The 21,627-nt window shown below is 39.1% G+C and overlaps 1 protein-coding gene across 4 annotated transcripts in view; it reads left to right on the top strand.

Annotated features, from left to right (window-relative positions):
* The window catches only part of MYO1B (myosin IB), a 202,736-nt gene that overhangs the window by 165,631 nt on the left and 15,478 nt on the right, over positions 1–21,627 (top strand). The window contains exons 15-24 of one of the 4 annotated variants that reach the window (XM_003406162.4): positions 1,545–1,607; positions 4,036–4,236; positions 6,266–6,492; positions 8,641–8,841; positions 10,707–10,800; positions 11,946–12,095; positions 14,084–14,152; positions 16,049–16,135; positions 16,370–16,456; positions 18,501–18,587. In XM_003406162.4, the coding sequence (XP_003406210.2) occupies positions 1,545–1,607; positions 4,036–4,236; positions 6,266–6,492; positions 8,641–8,841; positions 10,707–10,800; positions 11,946–12,095; positions 14,084–14,152; positions 16,049–16,135; positions 16,370–16,456; positions 18,501–18,587 (1,266 nt within the window). The remainder of the gene's footprint in view (positions 1–1,544; positions 1,608–4,035; positions 4,237–6,265; positions 6,493–8,640; positions 8,842–10,706; positions 10,801–11,945; positions 12,096–14,083; positions 14,153–16,048; positions 16,136–16,369; positions 16,457–18,500; positions 18,588–21,627) is intronic. The other 3 variants (XM_064286880.1, XM_064286881.1, XM_064286882.1) reach the window with 3 other exon arrangements.

Below are 21,627 nucleotides of genomic sequence, written 5' to 3'. Positions count from 1 at the left end.
TGGTTGCAGGAAGTAGACATGGTGGGAGGGTTTGGCTGCAAGAGGGGATTCTGGGGAATGATTATAGTGGCAGTTACACAATGCTATGCAATTGCCAAAACTTAGAGAATTATATATCAAAAAAAAAAAATCAATATTAGTGTATGTAAATTAGAATATAATTTGAGGCTTTGTTCAATCTTGAAAAGCACTGACTTTCTAAAATTTTATGACAGACATAGCTAACATTTGTTGAGTGCTTACTATATGCCAGGCGTTGTATTAAGGGCTGTGTGTTGATTATTTCATTTAATGTAGTTAAAAAATATCCAGAAGTAATATTTGTAATGTCTTTTCATCCCTTAATTATAAAATACTTGGTTTGTATCCTTCCACCTTTTAAACAGATTTTTTTCTAAGCATGAAATAATTTGTTTCAAAAAAAAAATGAGAGGAATTATTTTATTGCGTTTATATTTTTGTCTCCTTTGAATTTATTTGCTTTACTATTTCAGTAATGACATTGCTTATTTTTATTTTCTATAGTGTCATTTTAATCCATTAAAGACACAATCTTTTGATTGTGTCTAAATGTAGATTTTTTTAGTGTGGTGGTTATCTCCGGTGACTTAGTGTAAAACAGCCCCATTCACTCTAAATCGTAAATATTTCGTCTTTCCTTTAGAGTGATGGTTCTGCTTTAGAAACATTTTATCCTTGTCTGGCACCTTTTAGTAATGTAAACATCCTAAAAGCACTCTTCATTCTCTTCCTGTCTTCTCATCATAAGGAGAATGCTCAAACTTTGATCTGTAACTTAAAACAGTTTGTACAGATGGTCTAAAACGCTTGTGAGAGTATATAGAAAGATTCCTAGCTTGCTGTATGAATTAAATTTCGTCCCCTCAGAAGAAAAATAAATGTATAAGTATAAAAGTACAAAGTATGAGTGGGTATGGAAGGGTTACATTGGCTTTACAGACTTGGCTTCATAGCCAGTGTTAGAACCGGTTTTCATGTCTTTATGTTGCAAACACTTTGTCTTGGCTCTGGGCCTTTTTATACATGAAATAACTAATTGTCCTACAACTGTAAATTTAAAAATATCTGAACAATTTTGATTCGCCTTTATTCATAGGATTGACTTCTAAAATTAAATTTTTCCTTGTGATTACAAAGTAAAAACAGAAAAATCGAGGCCTTAGATTCTTGGAATCAAGTTCTAACTTATTTCCTTATAAACATTGTAAATATATACAAAGTAATATTGACCCAGGGGCCTGTTGAGTAGCTCCCTGGCCCAGTGCCAAGGAAGTGCATGGGAAATGGCCACAGATGGGAGAGTGGAATGGGAGGCGGTCTCGGAGCAGCTCAAGGTCGTTCGTTTGAATCAGATCAAGTTAGTGGTGGACTGTCACATTAAGAATGTTTGGGGAACCGGAAGATGAGATTTTATAAAGGAAATACCCAGAGAGGAAGTAAAATATGGTGAGACCGTAAGAGTGTTTCATGGATGGTAGTGTCACATCATGATATGGAATTTGATTTTGTTTTTATCTTTTTAGGGTATAGAATGGACTCACATTGACTACTTCAATAATGCTATCATTTGTGACCTAATAGAAAATGTGAGTACTTAGATATCATTTCCTAAAAAAATTTTTGGTACTCTTAAGTAGTTACTTAGGAATGATCTCACTGTGTTCAGTGTTAAGCATTAGTATTTTCACCACTGTAACACTTTTCTTTAAAGTTGAGGAGACTTTACTGTAATAAGAAATCCTAAGCTGTTCTCGAACACATACATAAACACCTGGACATTTCGGTCCTTCCTTAGTATCCCCTGTGCTCATATCTTGAGCCCATTGGTGGCTCTAAGGCCCCAGGCCTTAGATACAGCAGCCTCTCTTGTGTGCGTGGAGCCCAGGTCCAATCCATGGTTCCTGGCGGTGTGAGCACTGAGCAGACTAAGTTCAGAGCAGCCACGCTGGTGCTTCGCCAGATCACATCCGTTTTATTTCTAAAACTCCAGTGACCTTTTAATGTACTGTTCACATTAAGATCAGGGAGGAAAAAGAGACTGGGAATGAATTTAGCGGGACCCCAGAAGTGGCTAAGGTATAGACTGAACTTTGACTCATGGAACGTGTGCAGAGGACATTGCATGTATGACCCTGCAGTGACCAAGGCCGTGGAATTTTTCAGGTGACCCAAGTATGTGAAAAGGCTTAAAGTAGGACGAATTATTGGATACTTTTTTTACCACGCCTTCTGAATCTAAGATTTTTGCTTTTATATTGTCTTCTGTGTTCAGTGTAAATAAATTAACTTAGGGAGATGGGATTTGTGTATGAAAACCAGGAAACTCTTTTTTTCTTAGGATTGCTTACAGCCCTGGCTTTGGTGCCAAAGTACTTCGAGACAATGCATAAGCTCTATTGTCTCACAGCCCTTTCAGCTGTTAACTTGACAGCTCAGGGAGGTGAGCGCTGTGTTTCTGGAATAAAATCACAGGCTCTGAAAGTACAGCAAGTCACTTCCTATTCATCTTTCACAAGATCTTTTGGAAATTACATAATTAGCCAGTGTCTTTTCTCTGTATTCAGATATTCCTGAGAGTAGAATCTTTGATTAAGTTGAACAGTAATACTATTTTCATACATCACTATTTTGGAATAAAAATACATATGGTTTTGAAAAATCTGAACAATCTTAGAATGTGAACACTGATATTCTGCCTAAACAATTCAAAACTCTTCTAAAATCCAGGAAATCTACTGTAAATTTTCCTGGTAAATTTTGTGACCAGGGTAACTTGCTGTGGGAACAGTGGTAACATTAACTTACAGAACTCCTGACTAGCACGTTTTTTTCCATAAATATAACATTGCACTTAATTATTTCCTTTCAAGAAAAAGTTAAAAAAAAAAAAAAGGAAAAGCGGTAATGCACTTAATTTAGCTAGATTACCTCAGCCAAAAAATCCCCTTGCATATATGATTGCAAAACCGTATGTTCACGCAGGAGCCTAAGTACATAAAGGAAATACTTCCTTCCAGCATCGCTTAACAATAATGTTTATTCTGGGGCTGTTTTGAACACACTTGATTCCTGAGGATCTGCATTTCTACTGCATTTTGACTGGAGTGAATAAACCCTAGGTGGAGGATGTTGTGGCCCTGTGAGGAGAGGAAAAGGAACAGGGTGAGGTTGACTGTCAGGGGTAGTAGCAGGTTGTTCCCTTTGGGGTTGAGGCATATGGGCCATTTGTTGACATGGCTTGTAGGCGCAATCCAAGGTATCACAGCTTTCATGTAGCAAAGTAGAAGATTCCTGATTTCTGATTCTGTTTACAATAAATATGGTCACAGGCTCTGAATATACAACAAATAAATTTTCACTCATGTTTACCGTCCATTTAGAAATTTTATATGGAACCGCGATTTTATTCTAAACAGATATTCTTACAAACAGCTTGATTGTATTAATCATTAAAAGCAGCATCCCAAATCACAGCATTTTTTTCCCCCTAGAAAATAAACATTATTTTGAACACATGAACAATTTGGAAACATCTGAAACCAATTTCCTTCCCAAGCTAGGAATCAAATAATGATGGCCTTAGAAGACTGCTTTGTGATTTTTGGTGTGTTATGGAGACTGTATCGTCACATTAGCTTCTGACTTTTAGATTTGGAACAGTCTCACCTTTGACGCCTCACATGCCTTTTTTTTTTAACAGTATGAATTGCAGTCATCAGCGCACTAAGGTGGCTGAGGTGACTCCTAAGTCCTGTTCTATGAGGGGAACAGAGTCAGGGTTGGGTGAAGGGACTGCTACAAGCACGCTCCCACCACCCCCCCCCCACACCTGGGACACGCTGGAAGAGGGCCAACTTCCGTGGCTTTTTGTTTTTTGTTTTGCCCCTCTACCTTTTATTTCAACTGAGCGGAATTTTCTTGTGACTAAGTTGATTGTGTTTGATGGTGTAATTAGGAGTAATTATTACAACAATACAGCGAGGAAGGAAGGAGACTTTATTTCCTTTCTTCCAGAACACAAATGGAATCCTGGCCATGCTGGATGAAGAGTGTCTGAGGCCGGGCACAGTCACTGACGAGACCTTCCTAGAAAAACTGAACCAGGTCTGCGCCACCCACCAGCACTTTGAGAGCAGGATGAGCAAGTGCTCTCGGTTCCTCAATGACACGTCCCTGCCTCACAGCTGTTTCAGAATTCAGCATTACGCTGGCAAGGTATGGAGAGCCTAGAGCTGCAAGCCAGGCCTGCAGAGTTGTTTGCAAGGAGACTGTCTCTCAGTTGTTGTCGATTAGACTCATGCAACCCTATGGGTGTAGTGTAGAGTTGCACTCCATAGGGTTTTCAATGACTGTGACCTTTTGGAAGTAGATCACTAGGACTTTGTTACCAGGCTCCTCTGGCTGGGCTCAAACAGCCAGCCTTTAGTTTAGTAGCCAAGTGAAATGTTGTCCCAGGGACCCCATGTGTCTCAGAGGTAGGGATTCTAAAAAATTCTAAAAACCTATGAGAATAAGTTAAACTGATAAATAGTGAATCATTAATGTTTCATAGGAATACAGTCTGGATCATGTTGAGTAAAATCATATTAATTCTGATGGCAAAACCAGTGGATCTAATGAAGAGTCTGAATGGATTTAAAAATTTGATTTTATTATTGTCAAGCACCAAGTGATACGGCTGCTAACCAAAAGGTCAGCAGTTCAAATCCACCAGCTGCTCCTTGGAAACCCTGTGGGGCAGTTCTACTCTGTCCTCTAGGGTCACTGTGGGTCAGAATCGAGCCAATAGCAAAAGATTAACCCATGAAGAAGATTTATCACATTAAAAAAAGAGGTTTGTCAGTAAAAACTAGGACGTACTAAAAACTTATAATAAAGCTTTAAAAGTACAAGTCATTTAACAAAAATAGTGATTCTTAGATTGAGATTGTGAAATGACATTGGGGAAAACTACCTTAAAAAAAATTCAGTTGCTTAGTATTTGCAGAAATTTGTCATTTAAAATATATAAAGATAATGTTAAAAACAATTTTGCCTGGCCATGACCGATGACTGCCCTGACAAGGAACACAACAGAGAACCCCTGAGGGAGCAGAAGAACAGTGGGGTGCAGACCCCAAATTCTAGTAAAAAGGCCAGACTAAATGGTCAGACTGGGACTAGAAGGACCCTGGAGGCCATGGTCCCCAGACCTTCTGTTAGCCCAAGACAGGAACCATTCCCAAAACCAACTCTTCAGACAGGGATTAGACTGGACTATGGGATGGAAAATGATACTGGTGAAGAACAAGCTTCTTGGACCAAGTAGACACATGAGACTATGTTGGCATCTCCTGTCTAGAGGGGAAATGAGAGGGCAGAGGGGGCTGGAAGTTGCCCGAATGGACATGAGGAGAGAAAGTGGAGAGGAAGGACTGTGCTATCTCATTAGGGAGAGAGCAATTAGGAGTGTATAACAAAGTGTATGTAAATTTTTGTATGAGAGACTGACCTGATTTGTAAACTTTCACTTAAAGCACAATAAAAATTAGTTAAAAAAATAAACAAACAAAAGCTCAAATAAGCAGCAATAAAAAAAAATTTTTTTTTTGACAACGTTGTTAGAATCCTAAAGAAAGATTGTTAGAGTTAATACTTTTCTGATCAGTTTCTTTGCTGGTATAGGGTGTCTGTGAAAATATCAATGTTATTTCTACCTTGTTTTCCCTGTCTGCTTTTAAACAGACTAGAATTGGCATGTGTGAACTAGAAAATAAAGTAAAACCTCAAAAATATACTCTGGCACCAAAAAAATCCTAAAATCCTTTGAAAATGTTATAACATTTTGGGAGTTTATTCTTGCAAATCATGAAGGTAATAAAATTTATTTTGAACTGTTCTGTAATTGGAAACCCTGGTGGCGTAGTGGTTAAGTGCTATGGCTGCTAACCAAAGGGTCAGTAGTTCAAATCTGCCAGGCGCTCCTTGGAAACTCTAGGGTGAAGCTCTGCCCTGGCCTATAGGGTCGCTATGAGTCGGAATCGACTCAACGGCACTGGGTTTGGTTTTTTTGGGTTCTGTAATTTAGACAGATGGGATTTAAACTTAGAGGTTAATTAGGTATTAGAGTGTGACTAACATGTTGGGGGGGCATTTTGATGGAGAAAGAAGAGGCTGAAATACAGTTTCAGGATGTTTTGCTTAACAGTTGCTTGACATCATAGTGTGTCATAGGGTGACTGGTGACTTCATGTATCGCTCGCAGGTGCTGTACCAGGTGGAAGGATTCGTTGACAAAAACAATGACCTTCTCTATCGAGACCTGTCCCAAGCCATGTGGAAGGCTGGCCACTCCCTCATCAAGTCTTTGTTCCCTGAAGGGAACCCCGCCAAGATCAACCTGAAAAGGCCTCCTACGGCCGGGTCGCAGTTCAAGGCTTCCGTGGCCACACTGATGAAAAACCTTCAGACGAAGAACCCAAACTACATTAGGTATTTCTGGCACATAAATTTTTTTAACAGTTCAAATGTGATTTTCCTGTTTGCTTAAATCTAAGTGTAGCCTGAGCCAAGAATAACTGAAGTACTTACAGGTCAAATAATATATTATTCTGGGGTTTGCATAAAAATACTTCAGTCCCCCCAACCCCTAAAATAAGGAATAAAAAAGGGGGAAAATTAATGAAGCTGGGTGACACGTAGGAGTTCTCAACTTTCTGTATATTTAATTTTTTTTTAACTGATAAGTTAAAAAACCTAATCAGGGTTTTGCAGAAAACTCTTTTATGGGTATCATTTTGGGACCTTGTATTAACTCATAGTGCAACATTGAAGCAAGAGGGGCTTTAGTCACAACTTTGGAGTTGGGAAATATGTACCTTTTTCTTTCCCGTGAGAGTTGTGGACCCTGAGAAAACAATGATTCCTGAAACAATCTGAAGTTTTTCAAAGCAAAAGGAAGAACTCCTGAAGAAGCACCTCAACTAGTTTTTTTCTGCCTCTAGGGCATGTTAGATAGAACTATTTCAAGATTCAGTAAAGACCAACTATGATTAGCATTGGTTGCAATGTGCGTATTTGGTAAAAGGAGTCCTGGTGGCACAGTGGTTAAGTGCTCGGTTGCTAACCAAAAGGTCAGCACTTTGAACCTGCCAGCTGCTCCTTGAAAGAAAGATGTGGCAGTCTACTCCTGTAGAGATTACAGCCTTGGAAACCCTATGGGGCAGTTCTGCTCTGTCCTATAGGGTTGCTGTGAGTCGGAATCAACAGCAATGGGTTAACAGGTATTCGGTGAACTAGATAAGAGAAGGTGTGTGTCTGATGGGTTTTCATATAGCGTATACACACACACACCCTCTATTGCTGTCTTTGAAAATTCAGATATTAGGAAACTAGAGTGAAGAATATTTTTGTGTTTGGTTTGTTTACCTAATATTTATATTAGGGAAAAATACAAATAGGCAAAATCCTCTGGATTTATTACAATCAGATTAGAAGATATATTGCGTAAAGATACTAGTATCCAAAATAACCAGGAAACCTTCTGTGATTGGTTGCTGTTGTTATTCTCAACTGAGTGGACATTATTTTTATAAATGTAAAAGGAAATGCATAAAAATACCAAAGCCAAACTAGGTAAGGTTTATCTGGTTTCATATCGTTGTGTGTGTGAAATTTACGCAGTAGTTGTTAAGTAGGCTGACTTAACCGTGAATATTTAATATATTTAATAATTATATTAGGACACAGGGATTGCTGAAAATAACATTGGCTTAAGCAAGGTTCTTAGGCAATATGGCAGCTCCTTTTGTGATTCTGCCATTCCCAGGGTGCACCTGCACAGTCAAAGATGGCTCTCTACCATCACAGCATTCCCAGCCAGCTAGAAATGGGAGGAAAGCAAGGGAAGGTTCCTTTCTTTTAAGGACACAACCCGGAAGTAGCACAGGTTACTTCCACACTGATCCTACTGGCCAGAATTTGGTCACATGGCCACATCTACTTGCAATGGAGACTGGGAAATAGGGTCCTTTCCCTGGGCAGCAATGTGTCCTGTTAAAAAGAACAGATATAGGGAAACAACAATGTATTTTACCTTTTCATTTAGGTGTAACAACATAGAGTAAAATGAATGAATCCTAAGTGTACAACTTGTTGAATTTTTACATATGTATACACCTGTATAACCCCATCCAGATCAAGATAATATTTCCATGATCCTAGTAGGTTCACTTGCCCCTTCCCTGTCAGTCCTCATAATCACTTCTCTCCAGAGGTAACAGCAATACTGACTTCTAACCATAGCACGTTTTTCTTGAACTTCATATAAACAGAACCATACTGTATATATTCTTTTATGTATGACTTCTTTCATGCAACAAAATGTCTGTGATATTCATCCGTGTCATTGCATGTGTTAGTAGTCTTTTATTTATTTATGTCTGTGTAGTAATTTTTTTTAGTAGTATTTATTTTTAGGTTGTTTTGAAGTGATTTGAAATAATATCAAATGAGTCAGTTTCTCAAGAATAAAAAATGATTATTTCCCTGTGAAATAATTAAATATAAGTGCTTTGTAAAAAACAGACAAATATTTCTGTAAGAGAGAATTTAAAACCTAAAATCTTTATAATTCTTTAGGTGTATTAAACCAAATGATAAAAAAGCAGCACACATCTTCAGCGAGGCTCTCGTGTGTCATCAGATCAGGTACCTGGGTCTTTTGGAGAATGTTCGAGTGAGGAGAGCAGGCTACGCCTTCAGGCAAGCTTATGAACCTTGCCTAGAAAGATACAAAATGCTTTGTAAACAAACATGGCCTCACTGGAAAGGCCCAGCAAGGTAAGAAATTCATTGACTGTATTTAGTAATGAATTTTTAAAGCATTTAAATAGCATGTTGTGGTGTTTTGTTTTGTTTTGTTTTGTTTTTGGCATGCTGTCGGACAAAACTTAGAATTCTATGAAAAATTGGGGGTAACCTTTGTTTTGGAGCCTCTTGCATCAGGACATACCATTTTGTACCAATTTCTTGATTAATTAGAATTCTGGATTTCCTATCAGGTCAAAATAGGGCTTATCAAATCCACATTTAGATCTTGTATGTCAACAGAAATTTAAAAATATGCCTGTAACAAGTGATTGTTGTTGTTAGGTGCCATGAAGTCGATTTCTACTAATAGCAATTCCATGTGACAAAGTAAAATTGCCACATAAAGTTTTCTAGGCTGTAATCTTTGTAGGAGCTAGTTGCCAGGTCTTTTTCCTGCAGTGACGTCATGGGTTTAAACTGCTAACCTTTTGGTCAGCAGCCGAGCACTTAACTGTTGCGCCACCAGGGCTCCTTATGGCAAGTGAGTAGGAGGAGGTTGATAATTGGTATTTATATTAGGGTAGAATCATGGAAGGTTGGTATTAAGGGCATCTTGGATCACTGCTCCAAGCTTTTCACTTTTCACATTGGGGAATTTTTATATATGGAGTCAGTGGGTGGGGGCCTCCACTTTGCCCAGGTGTGAACCAATTGAGAAATAGATACAGGAGCAGAAACGGTTCAGAGTGTTATCACTAGTAAAGCTGGATTGGGGAATAGGGCTCAGACCCAAGGCAAAGGGTTTTCAACTCATCCACCCTGAATTGCAGTTCCCCATCTGGCCACAGATAAAGCGGTGAACCACTGCAGGCTCGTCCTGTGGAATAGCCCCGTGAGCGCTCCACCTGCAGAGAGAACTTGTGTGCTGGCGGGTGGGCTGCTGCAGAGGAGAAATCCGGTCTTACCGGTGCGGTGACCTTTCTGCTGCTCTGACGGTTCAGAGAAACCACACTCCTCTGTGGGGGTGTGTGTGTGTGTGTGTGTATATATATGTATATATATATATATATATATATATATATATATGTTACCTCTGTGTTCTGGACCTGGCCTTTCACAGGAACATTCATCAACAGTATTAAACACTGGTCGCCTGCATTATAAGAGATGTAGAAACTCCATACCTACAGTGTGGTCTCTGATGCTTGAATACTCAAATGTATGGGATCTGGGTGCTGTGTCAGTCCCTACTGCCAAGTTCCTGAGTATTATAGTAAGCCTGTACCACAGTACTTAGAACTTGTATTCTCTCTCTACCCAGCAGCTAGTCCACAGGGTAGTGGGGCAAGTTTTAGTTTTAACAACCAATATTGAAACCGGGGTCCAACATGGAGAGATGTGGTCTGTGCCAATTTCTGCCATGTAAGGCCCACATTCCTTAGCATCCTGTTGGTCTGGCACTTAGCACTCTCTTTTGGGGCCTGCCCACACCTTGAGGGGCAAGTGCAATGTTTAAAATATTTTCAAGAATTAACTGAGTAAATCTAAGTTCCTTGCACAGCCACCTGGCCCTGCTTGTTACGTCCTTACAGGTATATTTGATACAAGTATTGCCTCCACTAATAAAATCAAGAAATTGGCTTTATTGCCACAGTTTCTTAGAACACATAGTTCTGAAACCAAATTTACTTTTTTAGTGTTTACTGGACTTGATTTTGTTTGTGGAATGCAGCCTGGAAAATTCTCTGATAGAAGGATGCTTATTGAAAGAGCATTTCTACTAGAAAATGAAGCTTTTTTTATACCACTGAGAACCTGATATCATCATTTAAGAGAAGATAAACTAGGTTTGAACCTCAGAAAACTCATTGTTTTATTTCTATTTATTTTTATAGATCTGGCGTGGAAGTTCTGTTTAATGAATTAGAGATTCCTGTAGAAGAATACTCCTTTGGTAGATCCAAGATATTCATTCGAAACCCAAGAACAGTATGTAATCAAAATGTTTACATTCTGAACTTAATTTATAATCATATCGTCAAGTTCTTAAAGGTTAAGATCACAATATTACCTGAGATGCTACCAAAAATTCCACGTTCTTGTGTTTATTTTCAAATGCCCTTGATGACAAGTCAAATAAGGAGTATTGGGAAAACACGTCTATTTTTTATGAAACATCAGAGTCTTTGATCTGACAGATTACACAACACTTCAGATATCATAAAGAAACAGATTATACAACAACAAACCTCTCTAATTCATAGGAACTGGAGGTAAATTCTATATGTATTTGTAACATCTGAATGCAGTAATTTTAGGAAATACAGCCCTATTTTTTTAGAAGTACGTGAAGGTACTCAATTTAAAGTTAAAAAGAACACTTTAAATTCTATCTTGTAAGTACTCCAAGGAAGCCTACTTATATATGAATATATCAGCATCAGGTGTACTTAGTGTAGCAGTTGATTGACAATTTGAAAAAAAGTTTAAATTGTTCATGAGATGAACTTTGCCAGCCTCTCCTTTTCATTAGTAATTTATATCCTCGTAGACTTTTTTTTCCTAAATGTTTTGTTGTGTTTCCAGTGAAGGTTTGCACAGCAGTTTAGGTTCCCATTCAGTAATTTCTACACAGGTTGTTCAATGACGTTGGTTACATTTTCACAATGTGTGAACTTTTGCATTATTTTGTTTTGGTTGTTCTGTTTCCATTCATCTAGTTTCCTTGCCCCCTTACATTTTCATCTTTGTTTTAAAGTAACTGTTGACCCTTTGGTCTCATATAGGTAATTTTTTTAAAGAATCACGGTACTTACAGGTGATATTTATTATTTTTTGAGTCAATTTCCTATTTAATTATAGGTGACCTCAGGGGTTAGTTTCAGTTCAAGGTTTGAATAGCATCTCAGGGCAATAGCCTCAGGAGACCTCCAGCCTCAACCAGTCCAGTAGGTCTGTTTTTGTTTTGTCTTGTTTCTTGCAGAATTTGAGGTTCTGTTCCACATTTTTCTCCCATTCTATCAGAATCTGTATATGTGGCCCTGATTCACAGGCTTTTTAACTCCTGAAAATTCCTTTCTTATATGCCGTGTGTTGGGTGGGTTTTGATAAGTCCATCTATCATTTCTTTTTAGTTATTCAAATTAGAAGACCTGAGGAAGCAACGGCTAGAGGACTTGGCCACTCTCATTCAGAAGATTTATCGGGGATGGAAATGCCGCACTCACTTCCTACTAATGAAGAGAAGTCAAATCGTGATTGCTGCCTGGTACAGGAGATACGCAGTAAGAGTCTCAGTTATTTTTAATCTGTAATAATGATGCCTACTGTTATTATGGACTTTCCATATATGTAATTATGACATATTTAGTCCTCCCAACAACCTTATGAGATGGGTGCTCCTATGGTCCCTTTTTTAGAAATATGAAAACTAAGGCACAGGCAGTTAAGTAATTTACCCATGGCCACATAGCTACTAAGTGGCAGTGCTGGGATTTGGATCCAGGACAGCTTCAAAGCTCTAGTTACCATACTATACCCCACTCCCCTGATAGGTAGTGGGGAATTTACATCTTTAATTTGGCCATGCGATTGGAAGAGACAATGTCATTTAACCCTTTGACTGTGATAAGGTCAATTTTGCCTTTAATTCTAGAAAAACTGATGCCACATTTTAGTAGAATTTAGGTTTTGATTAAAGGATTAGATTTCCTTTAGTTCCCAAATATCTGACCCTATTAACTATGGGAAAGAGTCAGCAATAAAGTATGTTTGCCCTATTAACTATGGAGAAAGATTCAATACTTTCTGTTTGCCTGAGAATGGGAGGACCAACAAATAGCTAGTCCTCAAGGAGCCCTTTTTAATCATCTCTTATTTTGAGGTCATTAAGAAAATCAAGTTTGGAAGTGTACTGAATTCATCTATGTTGAAGTCTACAAATATTATTGAAACACCTACTCTGCCAGACCTAACCCATTGCCGTCGAGTCGATTCTGACGCATAGCTACCCTATAGGACAGAGTAGAGTTGCCCCATAAGGTTTCCAAGGAGCAGCTGGTGGAACTCCCAAACTTTTGGTTAGCAGCCGAGCTCTTAACCATGGTGCCACCAGGGCTCCTGCCATGCCCTAGGATAACAAATCAGCTTGAATTTTGACTTCATAGAGTTTATGTCTGATGAGGTACAACAGCATTTAAGCAAATAAATAATCAGAACAATTACAGATTGTAGTAAGTGCTAGGAAGGAAATAAAGAACTGAGACAAAGAGTAATTGGGGGGTGAGGTGGGGTGGGATATAACTTTAGATGGTGTCTTAGTCATCTAGTATTGCTGTAACAGAAATACCACAAGTGGATGGCTTTAATTAAGAGAAATTTACTCTCTCATAGTCCAGTAGGCTGCAAGTCCAAATTTAGGGTGTCATCTCCAGGGGAAGGCTTTCTCTCTTTGTCCGCTCTGGAGGAAGGTCTTTGTCCGCAATCTTCCACTGGTTGGGGAGTTTCTCAGGCATAGGGACCCTGGGTCCAAAGGACGTGCTCTGCTCCTGGCGCTGCTTTCTTGGTGGTATGAGGTCCCCAACTCTCTGCTTGATTCTCTTTTATCTCTTGAGAGATAAAAAGTGGTACAGGCCATACCCCACGGAAGCTCCCTTTACATTGGATCAGGGAGGTGACCTGAGCAAGGGTGTTATATCCTCCCCTAACCCTTTTTAACCACAGGCAGAGAGTGTGATTTATAACACACAGGAAAATCACAAAATGGAGGACAACCACACGTGACCTAATCAAGTTAATGCACACATTTTGGGGGGGGACATAATTCAATCCATAACAGACGGGATGGTAGAGAAACACCTTTTGGGAGAGTCCGTTTCATCCAGTAATGTGGTGAGGAATGACACCAAGGAGAGAGAACACTTAAAGCACTTGGTGTTTATTCATTCAATGCACGCTTACTGAGTATCTACTGTGTGTTTGGCCCTGTATTAACCAGCATCATATAAAGAACAGATGTAAATAGTGGTAGCTCCTGAGCCATTTAGAAATAATTCAATTATAGTTAACATCCTAGAAGCATACTTTGGATTAAATGTAATAATTTTGGACTGTTTAGATACGTTTGTTTCTTTATATATTGGTTTCTGGAAGGAATGTGGATGATCAAGAGTTAATTGCAGTAAATGAACAAATATTCTTCCTGAATCCTTGCAGTGTATGCCTTACAGATATGTAAATAGAACTGCTAATATCTTCCCTTTGTATCCTACAGCAACAAAAGAGGTATCAACAGATAAAGAGTTCAGCCTTGGTTATTCAGTCTTATATACGGGGCTGGAAGGTGAGTTTAAAAGAACTGTGCCTTGTTTATTTGGGGTTTTCAGGTCCTTCACAAAGGATGGTATCTTTAGGTTTACCCTACAGGGGAGGGCTCCTCCACCTCCTGCCTACCCTGTAAACAGTCACAGGGAAAGAATAAATATTATGGGCTAAGCTGGGGTTCTGGTGACCATGTCTTGGCTGCTTCCTTCTAACCGGCTTTCTTTTTAAGAGCTTTGTTCTGTAAGCAGGAAGTCCTTGAAATAATACTGTACATTATTTCAATATCCTCTTGCCTCGTATTTGCAAGGGAAGCTGGAGTCCAGAAGGCTGTCTCATAGCCGTTGCCTCTGTACCTGTGAGTTCTAACAAATCTCAGCACCCCCAGCCTTTCCATAACTTCCTAGTGACTATCTTGGGGGCCCCATGATGATTAGTAGATTCTAGGCTCTCCCAATTCTAGAGGGAGCACAGTGGTTCCAGGTCCTTCCTGAAGCCAAGGGCTGGTTGAGAGGTCAGCAAACTACAGCCCTCAGGCCAAATCCAATCAGTTGCCTGTTTTTGTACAGCCTGCAAGCTAAGAATGATTTTTACATTTGTAAAACAGTGTTTAAAATGAAAGAATAAAAATATTTTCTGATGCCTGAAAATGACATGAAATTCCTGATTTTTATTGGAACACCCAGCCATGCTCATTTATTTTACATATTCCTATGGCTGCTTTAACATTACAACAGCAAAGTTGAGTAGCTGCAACAGGGACAGTGTGGCACACAAAGACAAAAATATTTATTTACTCTCTGGCCCTTTATAGAGCAAGTTTGGCAACCGCTACTATACGTCAAAGATACTTTGGGGCCTCTTCTGACCACTTTCCTATAAGGAGATTTTATGGAGTGGTCTGGACCCAGAGAGAATATTTGCAGGTAATTCCTAGGCCTGGAGCCACTTCAGCAGTTAGAGACCCGGGCCAGGAGTCCTGTGGGATCCACTGACCTTTGTCTAGGCCTCTGGATAACCCTAGGCTATGCTGGTCTTCCCACAGCAAATGCCAAAATACGAACCAGAGCGCATGGAGTGAGTAAAGTTGCTGCTTGTAGGTCCTTCCTTGACCCTGTTCATGCAACCCTGGGTCCCATTCTGCAGTCCCGAGGCTTCAGAGGCAGGACCCAAAGTCCTACAAACCAGGTGACCTTTTGGCCCCCACAAAATCAGTTTCCAACAGCTACTGGAAAAAGGCCACTGATTTTGGACCAGTGAGAGAATTTTGTGTTAGCAATTTTTTTTTTAATTTCTTTTGAATAAAAAACACCCACTGCTGTCTGGTCAATTCCCACTCATAGGGACATAGGACAGGGTAGAACTGCCCCATAGGGTTTCCAAGGCTGTCATCTTTACAGAAACAGACCACTGCATCTTTCTGCCATGGAGTGGCTGGTAAGTTTGAACCACTGACATTTCAGTTAGCAGCCCAACATTTAACCACTGAACCACCAGGGCTCCCTAAAAAGTACAGCTACAGGTATATTCCAGACAGTAACAATAAAAGAGATGAAAAGGACTTTGGAGAGAATTATGGGGGGTCTTCTGACCACATTCTGAGATCTGTGCCCTTCCCTCTGATGTGTCCCGGCTGGATTGTGGTGGTATTCTCCCTGTCCGTGTCAGGGCCTGGATGACTGCTGGCCAGTCTGAAGCGAGGGCCTCACTGCTGTGCTTGATGATATCTTCATATACCACCTTCTCATAGCCGGTTCTGGGCTCAGAAACTTCCCCTTCTTCTTTCTTTAAACTACTGATTTTTTGTGTGAGAATGATTACGTAATTACCATCTTGCTGGGTGTTTTTTCAAGTTACTGCCAATTCCCTTTTTTTTTTTTTTTTAACTTTCTGTTCCTTGGGTGCTTATGCACCTTAGGCTCGGAAAATCCTGCGGGAACTGAAGCATCAGAAGCGCTGCAAGGAAGCAGCCACAACCATTGCAGCATATTGGCGTGGTACCCAGGTAAGCCATGCTACCCAGGACCCCCTTGTTTAGGGGCAGAAGATGATTCACTAGCTTCAGCTCCTGAGCACGCATTGCCTCTCGCGCTTTCCAACTGTGTGGCGTGGGGTGGTGGCACACGCTTTTGCGTTTGCTATTTTGGTGGTGACTGGTGTCTTTCTCTCTCCATTGGGAACCAGCAGTAACCATTCCTGCCTTAAACTTTTCTATAACTCCTTTTCACATGCATCACAGGCGCGAAGGGAACTGAGACGGCTGAAGGAGGAGGCTAGGAATAAACATGCTATTGCAGTTATTTGGGCTTACTGGCTTGGATCGAAGGTACTGGATGCACATATCCCACCGCTCCATCCTGGAACTCTGCAATAATCAGTCCTGCTGTCTAGCATACTACGGGGCTAATGGCTGATGCATGTCCTAGCAGCCAGATTTAAGATTTAATAAACCTGGAGATGTGACTGTCCGTAGTGTACATAGGAAGCTTAAGCATGTGTAAGCGAAAAGACTAACTGCTTACTAATAAGGCCCTAGTGAAGTTGTTTTTGTTTTTCTAAACTGAAGTTAAGTGCACGTGTGGATTTTTTTTTTCTTTTTCCTGATGTTTGTTGATGGTTGTCTGTAGATACTGTCGGGGTGGTGGGGCATGTTGGAACTGTTTAGTTTGAGCTTGAATCGGTCTTCTACAATCTGTTGAAACAGTGGAAATGCCTTTAATGCATGCCTTAAAAAAGTAAATAAATGAATGAAATTTTTTTTTTTTTTTTTGGCTCACTGTAGTTTGGGTTTTTTTTTTTTTTTTGGTACCAGCTATTGATTATTATAAGTGAAATGTCACATAAGAAAAGAATCATCATGTGTGATTTCACAGAAAACTGTGCTCACACAAAGCTAGCTGTAATTGCCACTGAAGAATCCCAGGAATTTCAGCATCAGCTGTTTGTTTTCAGAAACAAAGGCCTCCTGAAATGCTCTCACTAATCCCCAGGCATAGTCATGGGCTCTGTGAACATTTCACATACCCCAAGGGACGGAATTTTAGATATTTTTGTTACTCTAAAAAATCAAAGGTCATCTCTGCTAAAAATGTGTATTCCAGTTAGAAAGACAAATACCAATTTAGTCTTGTGGTTTTTTTTTTTTTTTTTTAAATAGTCCTATGTTTTTAAGCCTACCTTGTCAATATTTTAAGCCTATCTTGTGAGAAAAATGAGAAAAGCCACCATTTGCCTGCATAAAGAGCTTAATTTGCCAAGAATGGACCAAAGTTGTTCATTTGTGTTTTTCCTGAAAATATGTGAAGAGCAAGCTAGTTCCTTTAGTAAAGCAAGGAAAACAAATGGATCAGAGGCTGTTGCTGGGATCTCTCCATCGAGTGAGCTCATTTCCCATTCTCAGTACTATAACATAATGAAAAATCAAGGCTAGTCTGCTTCTGCCTTTTAAAATAGCATGTATAAGATTAATTTTTAAACCTGTGAACTGTTTCACTTTTTGTTTTGTTTCAGTCTTCAGAATATTTTATTGTTTGGGGCCTTAGCTAATAACTGAATTTTCATACGTGTTACTTGTAATTTTTTTCAATTGGACAGAACTTTGAGTTTTGGTTTTTGTTGGAACTTCAGAAAAACAACCTTTACTCCTCCCAATTTTTTAAAGGCACAAGAGTGTTTTTTTATACTTCCAAATTGATGAGTGCTAAAAGGGATCCAAGGAGCCCTGGTGGTTCAGTGGTTATAGTGCTCAACTGCTAAGCAGAAGGTTGGCAGTTTGAACCCACCAGCCACTCCGAGGGAGAAAGATGTGGAAGTCTGCTCCCGTAAAGATTTATAGCCTTGGAAACCCTATGGGGCAGTTCTACTGTGTCCTAAAGGGTTACTGTGAGTTGGGATTGACTCAGTGGCAGTGGTTTTTTTTGTTTTTTTTTTTTTTAAACAGGGATCCGTAGCCTCTTTAGCCGTGTGAGCTGGCAGTGAAGGGGAAGTCTACTTCTCTTCACAGTCATTAGGTACCACTCACAGTCCTAAGTTCCTGAGAAGGGAGTTAGAGAATGTGGAGAAGGAAGTGAAGAGGGAGAGAGACCAGGGGAGAAAAAAGGGAAAGAATGAGAGTAAGGAAGGTGAGTTCCTCAGGCTCCACGCAGATTGCCCTCTGCAGTAGAATGAACAGAATCTCATTCTACTGAAAATCTAAGGCACTGCTTGACCCTGCCTAATTCTCTGGGTTTAAGTGATTATGCACTGTTCTTCTGTCATTCTGAAATCCTTATTCATAAATTGGCTGTTCTGTGTGGTGGGGTATCTTTTGCTGGTCATTTGTGCTATCTGCACTGGGCTGTCTCCGTTATTTACTATCTAAAACATTCTAGGCTCGAAGGGAATTGAAACGCTTGAAGGAGGAGGCTAGGCGTAAGCATGCAGTTGCTGTCATTTGGGCTTACTGGCTTGGACTGAAGGTACTTTCTCAATCACTTCTTTCTGTCCACGGTGAACTCAATAAAACCTAGCACCTACTAACACTGAGAAAACTATTGATGATGCTTGCTCATGGTCTGCACAGTCTTTTAAAATGTTATCTTGCCTTATTTTTGTTTCTTTTTGAGAATAAACCTGTCCACTAATACTTTCTAATTTGACTGAGGTATATTTCTTTAAATAATAGGTTTAAAATAATAGCAATGTAGCTCATTCTATCCCAGATACTTGTTCTATTTTATGTTATCTTTTTGAGTATAAAGCTTGTTTTTTAGCCCATGAGATACAGTTACAATAGTTGAGCTAAAAGCCAACCCGCCATCTACAGTGACCAGCCTGGCTTTTATTTCCCTTGATCTCCCTGTTCGGCTCCAGTGGTGGCTGCCTGGAGTCGAACTTCCCTCAAAGCAACCGTCATTTTCTTTGTTTAGCGCAGAAACCAAAGAATTTTGCATCAATAAACGTACAGATTTCGATGAACGAGACTGCGATCAATGATCAGTTGATCATTCAGGTTAAAGAGAACTTTCAGTTCAAATAAATGCCTTGTAATTTAGGCGTGGTTTCAGAATGGTGGTTATTACTTTAGTATAAGGGTAGACATAAGGAAATATGACTTCTGAGCTCTGGAAAACTTTTAGAATAACAAGGATTTTTGTCTGTCTAATGTTCAGTTACAAAGCATGATAGGAAGCCATCCATATTTCCTTTTGGGGGGGTTAACTAGGCACCTCTTTGACACTATTCCTCTTTATATTTTTACCCTTTTTTTAAGTTGAAAAATACTTTAACTATTTTCCCATTTATTCATACTTTCTAATTTGCATTTTAATTTTCATAAAAGGAAGGGAAAAACTAATTGAGCCAATATATTTACTCTCTCTTGTTTCTGCAGTCACAGCATGTTTATGTTCAGTTTTGTGGGTTTAACTGCATCTGATTTCCACATTAGGGGTGCATGCTAGCAACCTGCAAAGCACATTCAGTTTGTAGATAAATGTTATTTCAGCTGAAGTTAATTGGGTTTACTTTAGATAGAACTGCTGTTTTCATTTGTTACCATTATTATTGTTGTGAATAAGATTAAACTTCTTTGAAGTTCAAGAATCTAATCATTTTGTACTTTTTTCCAAAAGACAGTTATGTTGGTATGAGCAGTGGTTTTACCCTCTGAAGTGATTCGATTCTTTCTGTGGATGCGATTACAAAGTTTAGTGGACCCTTTTAGAACTCCAGTCCCTACAGGGGCACCATCTTGTATGTCAGCCATGTTGTCACCAGGCTTTTACTCTATGTAACTATATTTCAGGAAAAACAGCCTGCCCTGTGGAATATCAAAAAGTATGTTGCAGTAAGCTCAGTTATAGTGAGGCTCAACTAAGTATATTAGGACTTCTAATATATTTTTAAGGGTATGTTTTCATATAACTTTCATTCTAACTTATCTGTTTTCCTAGGCTGTTATAATTTCAGGAGAAATATTATATCAGTGAAAGCCAATTAATAGGTACCTTTTTCCTTTGTCCCTTCCAACCTTATATTAGTTTGAGATTCAAAATACTTATGAATCTAAAACAACTTCACGGCTAAGAGAGAATTGATAATAACGTAGACTATAAATAAAAGTAAATGTCTATATGGTTTGTGGTAAATATTTTTAAGTCTTGATGCATTCAAATTGTGATGTTGGCAAAAAATATTGACTATACTGTGAACTGCAGAAGAACAAACAAGTCAGTCTTAGAAGAAATACAACCAGAATACTCTTTAGAAGCAAGGATGGTAACACTTGGGCTGGCTTACTTTGGACGTGTCGTCAGGAAAGACCAATAGCTAGAAAAGGATATCAAAAGGATAATATGGTTGGTAAAGTGCAGAGTCAATGAAAGTGAGGGAAACCGTTGGTGAGATGGGTTGACACAGGAGCCAAAACAATGAACTTAAATATCTCAAGGGTCATGATGGCGCAGGAGCTGGCAATGTTCATTCTCTGTAAGGTGGCTGTGAGTCAGAGCAACTAACACCTAACAACTACAGTAATCCTCAGGTGTAGAGAGTGGGTCTGGGGTCAGCTGCCCAGAAAGTCCAGGCAGGTCCTATAAATGAGGGGAGCAGCAGATAGAAGGAGGATTAAGAGCAGTGAGGCCTCAGACAGTTTGGAGCATGCATGTCCTTTCTAAAGGCAACTATACCTACTCTGGCCCATCTAGTCCTTGTCACGTGAGAATGGGGCCCACTCTTGGTAGATCACAGAAAAATGTAAGAGAAATTTGCAATTTGGATTCTTATGTGAAGTTCTTAATTTAAAAAAATACACATATAAAACATTTATTTACAAATTGATTTTGGTTTGCCAGTTGCTAGTTTACAGCCCCTAATGCAGAAATATGTTGAACACGTGCAGCTAAACCCAAAAAACTGAAGACAAAAGAGAAAGGTACAAGATGTTTGAACTACCCAAACAGGCTAGTGTTTTGCTAAATGCTGATTGTCCCCTTTATATCTGGGTGGTAATAAATGTTTTAAATATTTTCCCCTCAATTTCAAAATTTAACTGTCACTCATTTATTCATTTATCCAGCAAACACCTCATTTAGTTCCTGTTATTTGTTAGGCATTAGCATATGAAATAAATACGACAGTGAAGCAAGGAAGAAATACGTAAACTAAAACTATACTTCATGCTCTCAGAGCACTTACAACATCATATTATAAAGTTTGGTAGCAGGAAAGTTGAGAGAAAAATAGTGCAATTAAATGCAAGATAATGGTAGTTTAAAAGCTTCTTTTTAAATTCTTATTTTTAGCCACATTCGGTTCTCATTGTACAGGACTCAAGTCCTATCTTCATATGCAAGGCTTTTGGAAAATGCGATAAAGTTTTTCAGATATTTTTTGCCTTTTAAAAAGAATTTGAAGCAGAAATTACCTTATGTGGTTTTTCTGAAATATATAATTTGTGAAGTGTTGGCAGCTATGCCTGTAAAATGTTTATTGTCAAGTAATCAGGCTCTTTAAAAT

Source organism: Loxodonta africana, chromosome 6, assembly GCF_030014295.1.
Source record: "Loxodonta africana isolate mLoxAfr1 chromosome 6, mLoxAfr1.hap2, whole genome shotgun sequence".
NCBI lineage: Eukaryota > Metazoa > Chordata > Mammalia > Proboscidea > Elephantidae > Loxodonta > Loxodonta africana.
The sequence above is the reverse complement of the archived record's forward strand: the minus strand, read 5'-3'. Positions and strand labels throughout refer to the sequence as shown.